At 36.5% G+C, this 15,091-nt stretch overlaps 1 protein-coding gene across 1 annotated transcript in view; it reads left to right on the top strand.

Annotated features, from left to right (window-relative positions):
- The window catches only part of ADGRV1 (adhesion G protein-coupled receptor V1), a 402,490-nt gene that overhangs the window by 65,306 nt on the left and 322,093 nt on the right, over window positions 1-15,091 (top strand). Inside the window, exons 32-37 of the mRNA XM_004678139.1 lie at window positions 2,608-2,817; window positions 9,972-10,102; window positions 10,807-10,906; window positions 11,509-11,688; window positions 12,323-12,486; window positions 14,679-14,772. Coding sequence (XP_004678196.1) covers window positions 2,608-2,817; window positions 9,972-10,102; window positions 10,807-10,906; window positions 11,509-11,688; window positions 12,323-12,486; window positions 14,679-14,772 — 879 coding nt within the window. The remainder of the gene's footprint in view (window positions 1-2,607; window positions 2,818-9,971; window positions 10,103-10,806; window positions 10,907-11,508; window positions 11,689-12,322; window positions 12,487-14,678; window positions 14,773-15,091) is intronic.

The raw sequence follows: 15,091 nt of genomic DNA, 5'->3' as shown, positions 1-15,091 counted from the left end.
CATGTAGCCTGGCACACCCCTGTTTATGTATCTTTTCAAGAGATTTTTTATGAAAGTTGTAACTTTATTTCTTTATATGACATAACAATGGCTTTCAGAACAGAGGCCACTCTGGACAAGTTCTGATTTTGTAAGGAAAGTATAAGAATGAGCCAAGTATCTACAAACAACCTATGTGTAATAAACATTGGTAGCTAGAGAAATAATTATTAACTGGGAGGATTTTTAATATTCATTGGACAAATCAGGGTAAATCATCAATGAAAATAATTTCTAAATATAAATACCATAAACTTTGATTTAATTAATTTTATTTTGTTTTTACTAAAGTAACATTGATTTAAAAATTATATAGCTTTCATGTGTATAGATGCACACATGTGTATATGCCAGATGCCACCAAAGTCCAGAGACTTCATATTAAACTAAACCTATGATCTTTTTATAATGTTCTTCTTACTCTTGTTTGGGATCAGTTTTATACATTTTAATTAGCAATAAGTTATATGTAACTTGACCAACAGATCAGAATTAGGGTCAGGTTCACTGGTGCTTTTTTCCCCCCAGAGTTGGTTGAATAATCTTATATTTAAACATTTGAAAAACACATGTGCATAAGATAATCCTCTTGGTGGAAAAAAAGTTTGTTGAGGTCATTGTTTGAATTCTTAATTGAACTAAGTAGACTCCATTCAGTTTTTTTAATAGTCTTTTTCTGAGGATATACAACTTCAGGATATAAAAAAAAAAATGAAGGCAATGTTACTTACAATTTTCATTACCTCTTTTCTTAATATCTACCCTTTTTTTGGAAAGCTGTTGGAGATGTTGACACATTTGTAACATTTTTATGAATGATCTAATATACATGTTCTAGAGTTACTTTTTTAAAAAAAAGATTTATTTATTTATGCATACAGAATTGGGGTACAGGCCAGAGGTGCATGGGCAGTGAGAAGATTCACCAGAGGCAGAGTGGGGAGCAGAACAGGCAGATCAACGAGTACACCACTGAGGGGAGCAGCAGGCGGGTCAGGAGAGGTCTGCCGCATCATGTGGTCACCTCCGGGGCAGGAGGGGTTCGAACTCATAAGGAAGTGGCTTAAGCTTCTTAGTGTTGTGCTTTAACCTGCTGCGGCACCAGGGAGGGCCCTAGAGTTAATTTTAAAAAATGGTAGGAAGTATTTCTATATAGTTATTGTCTGGTAATACTTTTGAGAAAAATGGAACTTGATCTGTGGAGGGCATGCAGATGGTAATTGGTAAGCTTTCCCCCCTATTTTGAAGGAAATAGTGAAAATTAAATGAGGAGGGAATGGAGATAAAATATTTAAGTTAGACTTTCCATTGGCTTTTATAACTACAAAGAAAGTTCTCATAGCAAGGAATAGCATTATACAGATTATCTTGAATTGCAACAATGACTGTTTTATAGACAATGTGGACTCATAGATAATGTACTCTCTTGAGGCAGTCTTGTTACTGTGAGTTGATAAAACTGCAACAGAGTCACAAGAGAGAACATGTATTTTTATTGCCTTTTTTTCACCCTTTCCTCACCTATCCAAAATGTAGCAAGGAAAAGTATGGGGGTCACCATAAGTTGAACATCAGATGCATAGTATTGAGTTTACACATATTGAGTGGGTCCCTGTCTATTGGGGTCCTAGAACAAACTGCAAAATTCTTAAACCCTTGTTATTTTCACACATCCCTTTGAATTCTGCTTCTGCCTTATTTATTGCCCCATATCCTGGAAAACCCTATTTGATGATGTCATCTCATCACCTAGGCTCACTTCATTCAGGCTAATTGTTCTGCCCAGAATATGCTATTCCTTTTTTTATTCCAACTGTGACCACCATCCCTACATGTTCCTGGTTTGTCAGGGTGGTATTGGCTTGATTAGCTTTGAAGGAGGTACAAGCTTATGCCACTCACAGCAATACCAAAATGAGATTCTATTATCCTAGTGGTGGAGGCAGGGGGAGTTGTTTATAAGCAGCTCTTTCCCTAGCTATATCATTGTTTAGTATGGTCTGGTAATAAAACCATGATTCTTTCAAATAATTCTACCTCTTTTCCATAATTCAGAATGTCCTTTTCTACAATCTGACCACATTAATGAAATTCTGCAGTGCTTCATATGCGAAAGGATATGTGATAGTGGATAACATTTTCTTTTTTTTTTTTTAAGATTTATTTATTTATTCATATAGAACTGGGGTACAGGCCAGAGATGCGGAGGGTGAGAGGATTCACCAGAGACAGAGTGGGGAGCAGAACAGGCAGATCGACAAAGTACACTGCTAAGGGGAGCAGCAGGCGGGTCAGGAGAGGTGTGCTTCACCATGTGGATCTCCTCCCTGGCAGGCGGGAATCGAACTCATGTGGAAGTAGCTTAAGCTTCTTAGTGCTGTGCTTTAACCTGCTGTGCCACCAGGGAGGGCCTATAACATTTACTTTTAGTATCACTAATATTACTGACGATATTGAACCAAGATAATTAAATTGCGTATTTTTATTGGACTTTAAAATTTTGGGATGTTTTTGAATTCTCTGATTTTGTCCCCTTGGCTTTTACCTCCCCTCCCCCTGTTTTAATAGGTGAAACCAAGAAGATAGCCATCCTAACCATTTTGGATGATTCTGATCCAGAGGATGATGAAAGTATCATAGTTAGCTTGGTGTACACTGAAGGTGGAAGTAGAATTTTGCCCAGTTCCGACACTGTTAAAGTAAACATATTGGCCAATGACAATGTGGCAGGAATTGTTAGCTTTCAGACATCTTCCAGATCTGTTATAGGTCATGAAGGTGGGTTCTTTTCTTTGTTGAGCACATTCGTTCTCTTTTCTACAGATGTCATTTAAAGTCTAAAGGTTTTTTTTTTTTTTTCCTTGTTATTTTGCAAAGCTGTGTATGCTCATGAGCATGGAACTTGCTTGGGAGAGGGCTATACTGTGATATGTTTCATTTTTAAGAGCCTTGCAGATTGATGCAGTGTTCTAGTTTGCTACTCCTTACTTTTAGGTTTTTTTTTTTTTTAGAGATTAATGAAACCTGGGATGTTCAGTTTTCTCATCTGTTTAGTGATGGGAAACATTATTTAATTCATAAATTTCTTTGTCTTGATTGAGTGACCTTTATGTAAAGTGCTTAGCGAATTTCATGACAAATGTATACAGCTCTTTGGGAGCTATTGATATTAAATAATAAGACACTGGATTCTTATTTAAAACAAATGGTAATTTGTAATATCAACAGCTTAACTACTTGGATTTTGAATAAGGTGCCAAATTAAACAAATTATACATTTTTTTTCTTGAAAAGCAATTAACTCTTGGGGTCTGAATATTCCATAATATATGTAATATCTTGTATACATTGATTTTTATAGTAGTGTTTTTGTCTTTGAAGACGCTTAGAGAACATATATTTCACTGAAACTTGTAATTAGAAGAAAATAATTGTACCTCTGTATTAGGAAATGCAAAGGATTTAGAGCACACACATTGTTTTCTGTTTGATAGCAGAAGTAAACAGATTTAGTGACCTGACTCTCATAGAGCTAGTCAGTAGCTGTGCTGAAAAATGGGTGCATTTTAGCATCCATCATGTTTTTAACTTATCCCCAAATTGCATGTTTCTTTACTTACTCAGTATCTGAGACCTCTTCCCAGCACCCTTTGATTATATATATATTTTTTAGAATCTCACACTTTGGCAATTGTAAGTAAAAATGACTAACGAGTTGCCCTACATTCAAACTAAAGACAAACCAACTCTCAGATTATTTTTAATTAGTAAAATAATTTTTAATTTAATACAAATAAAAAGGAAATACAAATATTAAAGGAAGGTAATCTTAATGATTACTACAGCATGACATTTACTGTATTTTTTCACATGCCAGATATTTGACATCCAATGTTTCATTTGATTTTTAACAACGGTGTTATAAAATGATTGCTGTAGTGTATTAGCATTTCACATCAGGAAACAAAGTTTTAGAGAAATGAACAGTTAGTTACAGTGGAACTTAAACCCAAAGCTGTGTGAATCTGTAGCCCATGCCATTAAGGGGCTCTGTGAGACAAGATTTTGTTTTGCTTGAATTCACATCTGCCTCACAACTTGACAATTCAGTAACCTTTGGTAAATATTTCAAGTGATTCGAATCAGCATTAATTAATTTGAATAACATTTATGTAAGAAAAGAAAATTAGTGAGAGAATCTGACTCTCAGATTTGGGTGGACACTACATTTTTTTTATCTATTTATTGATTTTTAGACCTAGTAGTTGAAGTTAGGGAAATCAGACCTTTGTGGATAGACGTTGTGCAGGAGAGCCATGTGAACTCTAGGACAAGGTGATAAGAAGGGAAGATCTGAGAGGGGGAGAGAGCAGCCTCTCCCGGAGAAGTGGGGAAGGGGCCACGATGAAAGTGCAAGTTTCATTATTTGTCAGAAAAAAGTAATTAATATATTTTACACTGGCAGGAGAGCCACTGAAGTTAGAATCCTATATGCACTAAAGGTTATGGTAGTAACTGTAGAGAATTTTTTTTTTTAAAGATTTATTTATTTGTGCATACAGAACTGGGGTACAGGCCAGAGATGCGGAGGGTGAGAGGCTTCACCAGAGACAGAGTGGGGAGCAGAACAGGCAGATCAACGAAGTACACTGCTGAGGGGAGCAGCGGGCGGGTCAGGAGAGGTCTGCCATGCCATGTGGTCACCTCCGGGGCAGGCGGGAATCGAACTCATGCGGAGGTGGCTTTAGCTTCTCAGTGCTGTGCTTTAACCCGCTGCGCCACAAGGGAGGGCCGTAACTGTAGAGAATTTTAAAAGAACTTGGGATTGAATGCACATACCTAAGGTTGACAAAAGGACGGGACATAGAGGCCTTTCTGCAGTGCCCTGCACAGTATGGTCCTCATGTGGGTGCCCCAGAGTTCGCCACTGGTTTGTGATACTCAGAAATTGAAATAACTTTTCTTGAATGTATAATAATTCCATTTTGCTGTGGTGGCCAAGTGATCTCTGCTGCAGACATATTTCACTTTTGTGGTTTAGAAAATTTGCTGCCTAACTTCTGTAGTTAAGCATTTTATTGTATTTTATGAAAATATCCATCTAGGATAGATTAGGGCAAACAAACAAGAACTAATTAGTCACTGCATTAAGTGTTAGAGCACTGCCTTATGAAGTAATCTGCTTGTTGGCTGTGATAGCAAGAAAAAAGAATAACTGGTGAGAACAGATTACATTGGAATATTTTGGATTTGGATTTGCTGAAAAAATATAGGAAAGAAAACAGAAGACAAGAATAAAACAGTTGTGGTATGGAGTGTGTAAGTAAGATGATGGATCAAGAAGGAATAAAGGGGGGACTCAGAAATAGACTGGGTAGGTGACTTTCAATAATATGATGGACATTTTTTTTTTTTAATTCAGAAGAATTCAGGTGTCCTGGATCTAACTTAAGGGGTTTTAACTTAGCTAGTGTCATGGAAGTATACCCTGGGTGTAGTCAGGCAGTGATGGGTGGGGTAGAGGGCTTTGAGGAGACTTAAGCTTTAACTGCTGGGCACATCATCTTGGAGAAGTTGTAGACTTTGGTACCTTTGCTGGGCAGTGTTAATTGGGAAAACAGATTGTGGTCTTCATAGTTTTCAACAACTACATATGGGCAGGATATATGCAAGGAGGAGAAAAAACTGTAGCAACTAAAACAAATGGTCTAAATGTATTATGGGTTAAGAAAATATCTGCATTAGCAGAGTAATCTAACAATGTGTTTGATACAGGAAAGAAAACAGCTAATTACTTTCACTACCTAAGTGCCTCTTAAAATTTCACATTTAGTAAATAAAATTTAGGGAGCTTTTTTTTTTTTCCTTTACTTTCCTTACAGGCTGAGGTCCTTTCCTAATATCTAACTTAATTTTCTTTTTTTCCAAAAACATACTAGGCCTTGAGAATTCAGTATTTTGTATGTGTATTTTTTGTATTAACATGAAAATTGCATAGGGAAAGTGTTGAGTATAAGCTTACTAAGAGGAATTAATGATGAAACTTCATGGTGATTCTACAAAGATAACTGCTAAACAAACCATAAGGAAGTCACATCATATGGTTTTTGTGTTAGCATTGCTTTTGGTCTAGTGTTGGAGGTTTGCTTAGGTGAACAGATGTAAAGTGTGGATATGCTGAACTTCCAGTTCTAGAATGCTTTCTTTGATCCACAGGGAAGAATTGCCCTGATAATTAGCAATATATTCAGTTTTGCAGAATTATATTTCCCTGATTTTTTTTTTTTTTTGTCTTAGAGCAATTGGACAGATGCCCAGGGATAAGTATTACTTTCTTTCAAATGTAATGGGCAGAATTTAAAAATATGGGTCAATAGATTTTCACTGTGGTTGCAAACTGCATAAATGTGCATGGTATAAATCTGTTATTTTGCAGAGTCACTTAACAGTAGCATCATAATCATGTCATGTTCAAAGGGTTTAATTTTTTCCCTTTCTCAAAGACTGCATGTATCATTTCAGGCAAGGAATGTGATTATTATAAAAATCATATAGAATTGTTATATGAGAAGCATTCTACTTTTTCCCTTATGTCTTCGTATTGAAAGTTCATGTACTACATTATGTATATTCCTGTATTTATTTTAAGCCACTTTCTATTTTTTATAGAGGGCAATAAATTTGGATAGTGCATGTACACATGTATAATTGTATACATGGCTCTATTTACATGGCTCTATTTAAATGCTTCTTGTACTTATAGTTTTTTCTTATTTTTATATACCTGACAGGCCTTTACCATTGTGAAAAGAATTTTGGTTTGTGTTGGGAATAAGTTGACAAAACTCCTCATGGTGATTTTAAAGCATTTAACTTTCTTATTCATTACCTGCCAGGTCTAGACCCTGTGTGAGAGCTCCTCCTTGGAGTGAAATGTACCCCTGGCTTCTGTCAACTCTTTGGGTTTTTTATCATGATTGTCTTTCAGAAAAGCAGGCAGATGCTTTGGTGGCTGGGTGTGGCCTTCTTAGGTCTTCATCCTGGGCAAAAACAAGAAGGCAGTGCAGTGCCTCCTGAAATGCATGTTGTGAAGATTATAACGTGCCCTCTCCAGCACTTTTTGTCTGTCCTTCCCCTTGTATTTAGAAGGCTAAGCACTAAGTTTTCCTGTTCCTCTGACTGTTCTTGGACTCCTCATCGATGTAGCATGTAATTGTGGGATTTTAAAATGGACTTGGTTCATGGGAGTTCTGCCTTACAGAGGCAAAGTTAATGCCTTTCCTTCATTATTAGGAAAATTTTCACAACATGCAGTGAACATGATTTGCAGTTAGCTTGCATTTAAGGAATACTTTACCTTTTATTGATGTGTTGTTTCAAATTGTGTTTTGCAGTATTTTTTTTGCAAATTACTGCTGTGATAACTCATTAAAATTTTCGATGTTATTAAGTGGTATTAGATTTTGAATATTTTAAATGCAGTGAACTTGTAGGAGGATTTTCACTTTTTCTCTCCTAAGCAATCTGACCTTTTTTAAAAAGATTTATTTATTTGTGCATACAGAACTGGGGTACAGGCCAGAGACTTAGGGGTGGCGAGAGGCTTCACCAGAGACAGAGTGGAAGCAGAACAGGCAGATCAACAAAGTACACTGCCGAGGGGAGCAGCGGGCGGGTCAGGAGAGGTCTGCCATGCCATGTGGTCACCTCCGGGGCAGGCAGGATTGCACTCATGCTGAAGTGGCTTTAGCTTCTTAGTGCTGTGCTTTAACCCGCTGCGCCACCAGGGAGGGCCCAGCAGCCTGACCTTTTTAATGATGTAGCTATTCCCAAATCTTTATGTACAATTTTGCCTCCATATTTTATTAAATTTACAAGTTCCCCGGCCCTCCCTGGTGGCACAGCGGGTTAAAGCACTGCACTGAGAAGCTTAAGCCACTTCTGCATGAGTTCGATTCCCGCCTGCCCCGGAGGTGACCACATGGCGTGGCAGACCTCTCCTGACCCGCCCGCTGCTCCCCTCAGCAGTGTACTTCGTTGATCTGCCTGTTCTGCTCCCACTCTGTCTCTGGTGAATCCTCTCACCCTCCACATCTCTGGCCTATACCCCAGTTCTGTATAAATAAATAAATACATCTTAAAAAAAAATTTACAAGTTCCCCTTGAACATGGATTTTTATTGCTTTATTTTTGTCTTCTTGCTACTTATTACCTTTGCATTTTTAGCCTTTAATCAAGCTTCTATACTTTTTGAAGTATTAGTAGGTATATGACTTAAAACCACGACTTTATATAAACTCTTTTATTGTGACACCAGAAAAGACTGTAGTTGAAATAGTCTAGTACCTCTAAGACCCTCTTTTTTTTTTTTTTTTCCCTGTAATTACTCTGGCTGTTCGATACAAACCAGTTCTACAAGGAATTCTGCATGTGCACAACAGAGACTCCAGGGTTTTGTAGTAGGGTCAATACTCACTCATATGAGTTATTCAAGTGTGAAATCTTAAATTTTACGGTAGCCATTATGGTTGGTTGCACAATCTTTTGGTTATAATCTAACCTGATCTGATTCCTAATGAGCGGTCTCTGTTTTTTGAAAAAGCAAGACGTAGTCCACTATTGTGTAATGGTGACTAAAATTGTTCTGGTACTGAGCAGTTACAAAAATGTACATATTGAATGTTGAGGTGTTCAGCGAAATCTTATTTAAAAGTCTTTCTGGTGATTCAGCTTTCTTATATCCACCATTGTCCCAGAATAATTCACTGTATTAAAGTTGTTTGTGCTTAAGTTTAGTATGGAAATTGTTTTTTAGTTATTGAAATGAATGTCACTTGAAAAATTAGTCAATGATACCTTAATTTAAAGAAACTTATTTTAGTGATGCTTGTTTAGTTTTATTATGTTAAGAAATAAAAAACAAAACAAAACTGTGGTCTCTTAATATTTGAAAAGGCTGTTTATTTTACTAGTTTACTTGTTCAGGAATTGTCAGAAGTACTTACTTTTTGATAACAGTATAGTGCCATTTCTACTGAATATGCATGGTTTCAAATACATATCTCTGCTGTAGAATGTGAATAAGGATGCATTCTTTTGAAGCCTTTTCAGCATCATTCCATGTATCTTTTCATAATTCTTTTTTTGTGATGTAGGTAGCTAGTATACATACCTTAATTGTGTGCATCACATTCATCACAGAGCAGATTTTCAGCAGGCACCTATGTGGCTATTAGCAATATTCCCTAGGTGCTTACTTTCCACTTAAGCAATTTAAAGAAGTGGCTATTGGGGTATCCTTCAGTAGGAAGCGGAGTTACCCAGGGAGGATCACTGTAACTTTGGTTAAGTTACAGAAGTTGATGCAGATTTCACACCTTTCCTTTGTATTTCTCTTTGTAAAACAAAATCATTGATGGTATATGTAAGTTACAATCTAAAGAAATGTGATTTTCAGGTATTTGCAAGCATTTTTATGCATGCATTGTGTAAAATCACATTGTCTGTCAGTGTAAGGAATTTGTTTCCTTTTGAGAAGTGAAGGAAGAAGTTACTTGTGTTATTACTTTATTACTAATTTTACCCATGAGTACTTCATTATTGTTTTGAATTTACAGAACACTTATGTTCTGGTGCATGTTTTGGAGTGTATCAAAGTTTGTGTTTCTCATTTTAGCATGTGCTTCTATAACTTTTACATACTAAACGTCCTGAAGTTCTACTAAATGGAATTATTTAGATGTGAGATCCCTGTGTTAATAAATAATAAGCATGTTTAAGGTTTCTAGAAATTCAAAATGGAACAGCTCTGTAATATTCTTGGAAAAGGTACTATGCAATGGTTGCATGTTTGGAGTTTGGGTTTTGTTGAGTTTAGATATTACATTCATTTTCCATTGAGCATTTATTCAGTCTGTGTTTCTCATTTGCAGGGGAACTTTTGCGGTTCCATGTGATAAGAACACCCCCTGGTCGAGGGAATATTACTGTTAATTGGAAAATTATTGGGCAAAATCTCAAACACAATTTTGATAATCTCACTGGACAACTCTTTTTTCCTGAGGTAATCCCACTAAGCTTTACCACAAATATCAAAGGAAATGTACGTGAGAGTAGAATGACTGTGTAACACAGGTTAAGGGAGAGTGATGGAAGGACACTTTCGTGGAAAGCTGAGGGGAGAAGATTGTTTAAATGAAGGCTTCGTAAGACTCTAGGAAGGGTCTGTTTTTCTACATGTGCTTCATTGGGTCTCCTTTAAGGCACCCAAAAATGCTGAATTAGCATTTGAGAGCAGTCCTCTTGCCTCTCCCCTGCTGCTCACAGCTGTTGGCAGTGTGTCACCCTGAAGCTGGTGAATTGTGTATGTCCCTCTTACCTTACTCTTTACTGCCTTGGAACTTGCCATGCACAGCAACAGCAATAAATTTCTTAAAAATGTCTTTTCATGCCCAGTGTACACCCACTATATATGTTAGGTTCTATTTAGAGGCTCTTTCAGGTAAGTTGAAAGATGAATGCTGACAAACAACTTTATAAAATTGCATTTATCGTAACTATCCCTCTCTTATCTATACTCACTTAGTATTTGTTCTTTTTTGGTGATGTGTTAATTCTTTCTTCTCTGCATTTGTACTGCTGGCCTTAATATATATACACAAATGTGTGTGTGTGTGTGTGTGTGTGTGTGTGTGTGTGTGAATAATTGATAAAGTCAATAAAAGCAGGAGATAGTTTGTATTCATGAATTTTTTGTTTGACATATAGGGGTCGTTGAATCAAACCATATTGGTGCATTTGTTGGATGACAACATTCCTGAAGAGAAAGAAGTATACCAAGTCATTCTGTATGATATCAGAACACAAGGTAATTCAGAATTCAGTTCTAAATATTACTAGTTCATTATTCTTACCAGAAAAGGTAAAGCTGCTATCTACATCTAACTATTAGAAGCATGCAAATTGAAAAAAAGTTACCCCATAAAAATCTTCGATCCAAAAACCATCAGCTCAGGATCTTTCTGAACTTAGAGAAAACCTCTAAGATTTTAAAAACTATTTTCTCATGGAATAAAATACATCTTCAAAAGAACTTTTTCTGAAATTTTTAGACTAGTAGACCAATTTAATTTTGAAACAATTACATGCATAATTCAAATGTAATAATTTTTGAACAAATTATCTGGCTACTTACCTCAGTTTCCATTCAATTTCTGTAATTCAGGTGGCCAGTATAGCAAATGACAGATGTGTCAAAACATATGCAAAAACATTCTTGATTGCTAGCTAGAAAAAGAAAACTAAAATGCAGGTGTCTTCTCAGCTTGAAGGCTTCTATGCCAGAAGTAAACAGAATGGGTCACTTTTCGGATATTTCATGTGTTTCATGTGAATGTATATTATATTTTAAGTATTTGGAAGTTCGTGACAAAACACTGTTCCATTTCTTCTGGTCCCTGCCATTTTTAGGAATTCCATCAGCAGGACAAGCTCTGCTTGATGCCCAAGGATATGCAGCTGTCCTGACAGTAGAAGCCAGTGATGAACCACATGGAGTTTTAAATTTTGCCCTTTCATCAAGATTTGTTTTACTCCAGGAGGCTAACATAACATTCCAGCTTTTTATCAACAGAGAATTTGGATCTCTAGGTTTGTTTTACTCTGGAATGAATGGAATTTTCAAGCAGGTGCTTTTTAAAATATTTGATTTGTCTGTATAAAAGCCATTGCTAAAATCAGTCAAGGACAGAATATGAAATTTAATACTCGCTAATTGGTGATGGGACTTAAGACTTTATGTTGAAAGGATGAAAATGAATTATCATTGTCACAACATACTATGTAATAAGCAACCCAAACGTCTCCACAGCATATAATAATATGCTGGCTGTGCATCTTCTACCCAAGGCTGGACTTGGTGAAGAGTGGCACTACCCACATAGATCTCTCATCCTTCTCCCAAGACAAGCATAGGCACAATAAAACAAGCGAAAATCATGCCCGACTCCCCGTGAGCTGTAGACTCAGAGCTAATTCATCATCACTGTTCCCCTGTACTGTCATCCAGAGCTCGTCAAACAGGAACACTCAGGCTGAGGCAGGGCAGTGTGCCTTGCCCAAAGTGAAATGTTACATGATCAAGGCCAAGGATATAGGAGTGTGAAGCAAATGTGTTCACTTGGGACAAGTTACCATTGGTGCTTTTTAGGAAATACAAGAGGCTCATGAGATGCTTTAAAACTTTTGAGTAATCAGAAACTCTCTTCCCAACTGCTTTGATTAGGAGCTATCAATGTCACATATACCACAGTTCCTGGAATGTTGAGTTTAAAGAACCAAACAGAAGGAAACTTAGCTGAGCCAGGTGTTGACTTTGTCTCGGTAGTTGGCTCTCTGATTTTGGAAGAAGGGGAAACAGCAGCACCCATCAATATTACGATACTGGAGGTAAAATTCACGTTATTTTGCTTTAATGTGTTCAACTTGAATAACCACATTCTAGTGCCTTTATATTACTACATTCACTTGTTTTTTTTTTTGTTTGTTTGTTTTTGTTTTTAAGCCACATATGCGTTTTGGTTCTCACCTAGATGGGCTGGTTGCATATTTTACTATGGAAACATTTTGTGCTAAAGAGAATTTTTTTTAGGGCAGTCCCCTTAGAATGCCATTGCCCTAAGAGACTCCAAAGAGATATTTTGATTACTCCGAAGAATTTAATGGGCCAGCAAACCCCTGTAGGTCAGTGTCTTTGTTTTTAGGACTGCTTCAATTAGAAAAACAGTGAGGAATTCACTGGAGTCAAGCTTAAAGTAATCATTGGGAGCTGAAATTGCATTTTAAATGATTTTTCATATTGTGAAATCTCCTATTTTGGGACTTAAAAGTGTTACAGCTACCAAAATACATTTCTAAGAAATTTATGAAAATAGTGGGGAGTGTGGGATTAGAAAGAGAAAATGCCTGGGAAAAATAATTTTCAAGAACTATATGTTTTGGGAGTTTTATTTTAAGAGACTTCATTTTCTCAGAAGGCCTTTACTTTTAGAAAGTTGTACATATTATAAACCATCCTTCATCAGAATCAGTAACTTATTTTGCTAGCTACCATGTACTATGAGCTAATGTAAAATACTATGAGAGCTCTGAATCCATAAGCTAAAGGTGATATGTCAGTATGTGACATACAGCTCAAGATTGGTAAAATGTTAAGGTAAGTCACCTTTTTCATGTATATAACCTGTGAATACCACTGAATAAAACTTAAGGGGCTATTCTTCCCATCTATTAGTTTTGAAAGTGGAAATTAGCTACCCCTCTTTTCTTTAGTCTTGTTTTACAACGAAGGGGATTTTGCAGTTCTGCTTTTCCTCCTGAGCTCATTACATCCCTTTCCCTGAGTTTCATGACATTATGGTACTGCAGACCTGGGTATAAAAGTCAGCCAGGCCAGGGCAGGGCAGAGCAGTTGCATGGGAGTGGGACAGTTAGGGCGGCTGGTGAAGAGCTCCTGTTAGACCATTGGTTCTGTAGCTCAATTTGGTCTGTATATTTAAGATAAAACTTCGACTGATTTTCCTTTTCTTTTTGCATACGGAAATGTATCTCCATCAAATAAAATGAAGACAGAGTTTGTGTTGCTGTTTATGCACTGATACTATACTGATACTATATGTACGACTCAATTTCTTTCTTTCTTTTTTTTTTTAAAGATTTATTTATTTTTGCATACAGAACTGGGGTACAGGCCAGAGGCTCAGGGGCGGTGAGAGGCTTCACCAGAAACAGAGTGTGGGGAGCAGAACAGGCAGATCGACGAAGTACACTGCTGAAGGGAGCAGCGGGCGGGTCAGCAGAGGTCTGCCACGCCATGTGGTCACCTCCGGGGAAGGCGGGAATCAAACTCATGCAGAAGTGGCTTTAGCTTCTTAGTGCTGTGCTTTAACCCGCTGCGCCACTAGGGAGGGCCCACAACTCAATTTCTAAGTAAACATTGCTGACTGGTAGGTCACTCCTGGCCTGGGTTTGGCTAGTCTCCAAGTTCTGAGCACCTGCCTTTGATGTGGACTAGTGAATAATAATAAACCATTAAAGTTAGCCATCAAGAATAGCTATCCCTATTTAAACACTCTTGGAAGGCCACGTACTACACACATTACTTTTAATCATTATTACAATCCCCAAAGTAGTAAATTCCCCTATTAAAGGTAGTACAGGTACATCGTTAAATAACTCACCTAAAACTATGGAATTTGTTAAGTTTCCTTGACCATGAAGCCTATGTTGTTTTTCTGGTATAATTTTATCCCTTATTCTGAATGCTATTAAAGTAACATTAAATCTGTGAGCAAAATGTTAGGTTTGTATGGTTCTAGAGTTGGTTTACTTATTGGTATCGGTAAAAAAATGATGTAATATTAGTGATGCCATAGGGTTGAACTTAATAATTCATGCCCCTACCAGGGGTGAGGTTAATACTGTTAAGTTTTTTAAAATTTAAATCTCTTCTACTTTTTCATATTTTGCATTCTTTACACTTATGTAAACATCTCTATTAATAAGATAATTAAAAAAACTTGTGAGAGGTGATTACTTTAATATGATAATTGTAGAGATCTAAATGAATGCAATTTTTGCAGGATGATATACCAGAACTAGAAGAATATTTCTTTGTGAATTTAACTTACGTTGAACTTATCATGGCTCCTCTAACTTCATTTCCTCCTAGACTAGGTATGATGGCTTTTTTTTCCTTTTCACTTTAAACAAAGTAAAGGCACTTCATTTTTAATCAGAAGTCATTGTGATGTTTGTTGATTTCAGTTGTATGTGAAAATAGAGTGGGCTTTTAAAAATATGTCAATCTAGACATTATCATATATTAGTTGTTCATAGGGTAATTTAAAAAAAAATAGAAATTACTGTGTGATACTTTATAAGTGTTACAACTATTTATAATTAAATTTGTAGTCCCAAAATAGAATTCTTAGGAAGGCATTTTTCTCTTTAAAATTTAATTAGCTATTGTTATTAGCTCTCCAAAGGTATCAGA

The sequence above is a fragment of the Condylura cristata genome, unplaced genomic scaffold (genome assembly GCF_000260355.1).
Source record: "Condylura cristata isolate star-nosed mole 26May11 unplaced genomic scaffold, ConCri1.0 scaffold00007, whole genome shotgun sequence".
In the NCBI taxonomy this organism is placed as follows: Eukaryota; Metazoa; Chordata; class Mammalia; order Eulipotyphla; family Talpidae; genus Condylura; species Condylura cristata.
The sequence above is the reverse complement of the archived record's forward strand: the minus strand, read 5'-3'. Positions and strand labels throughout refer to the sequence as shown.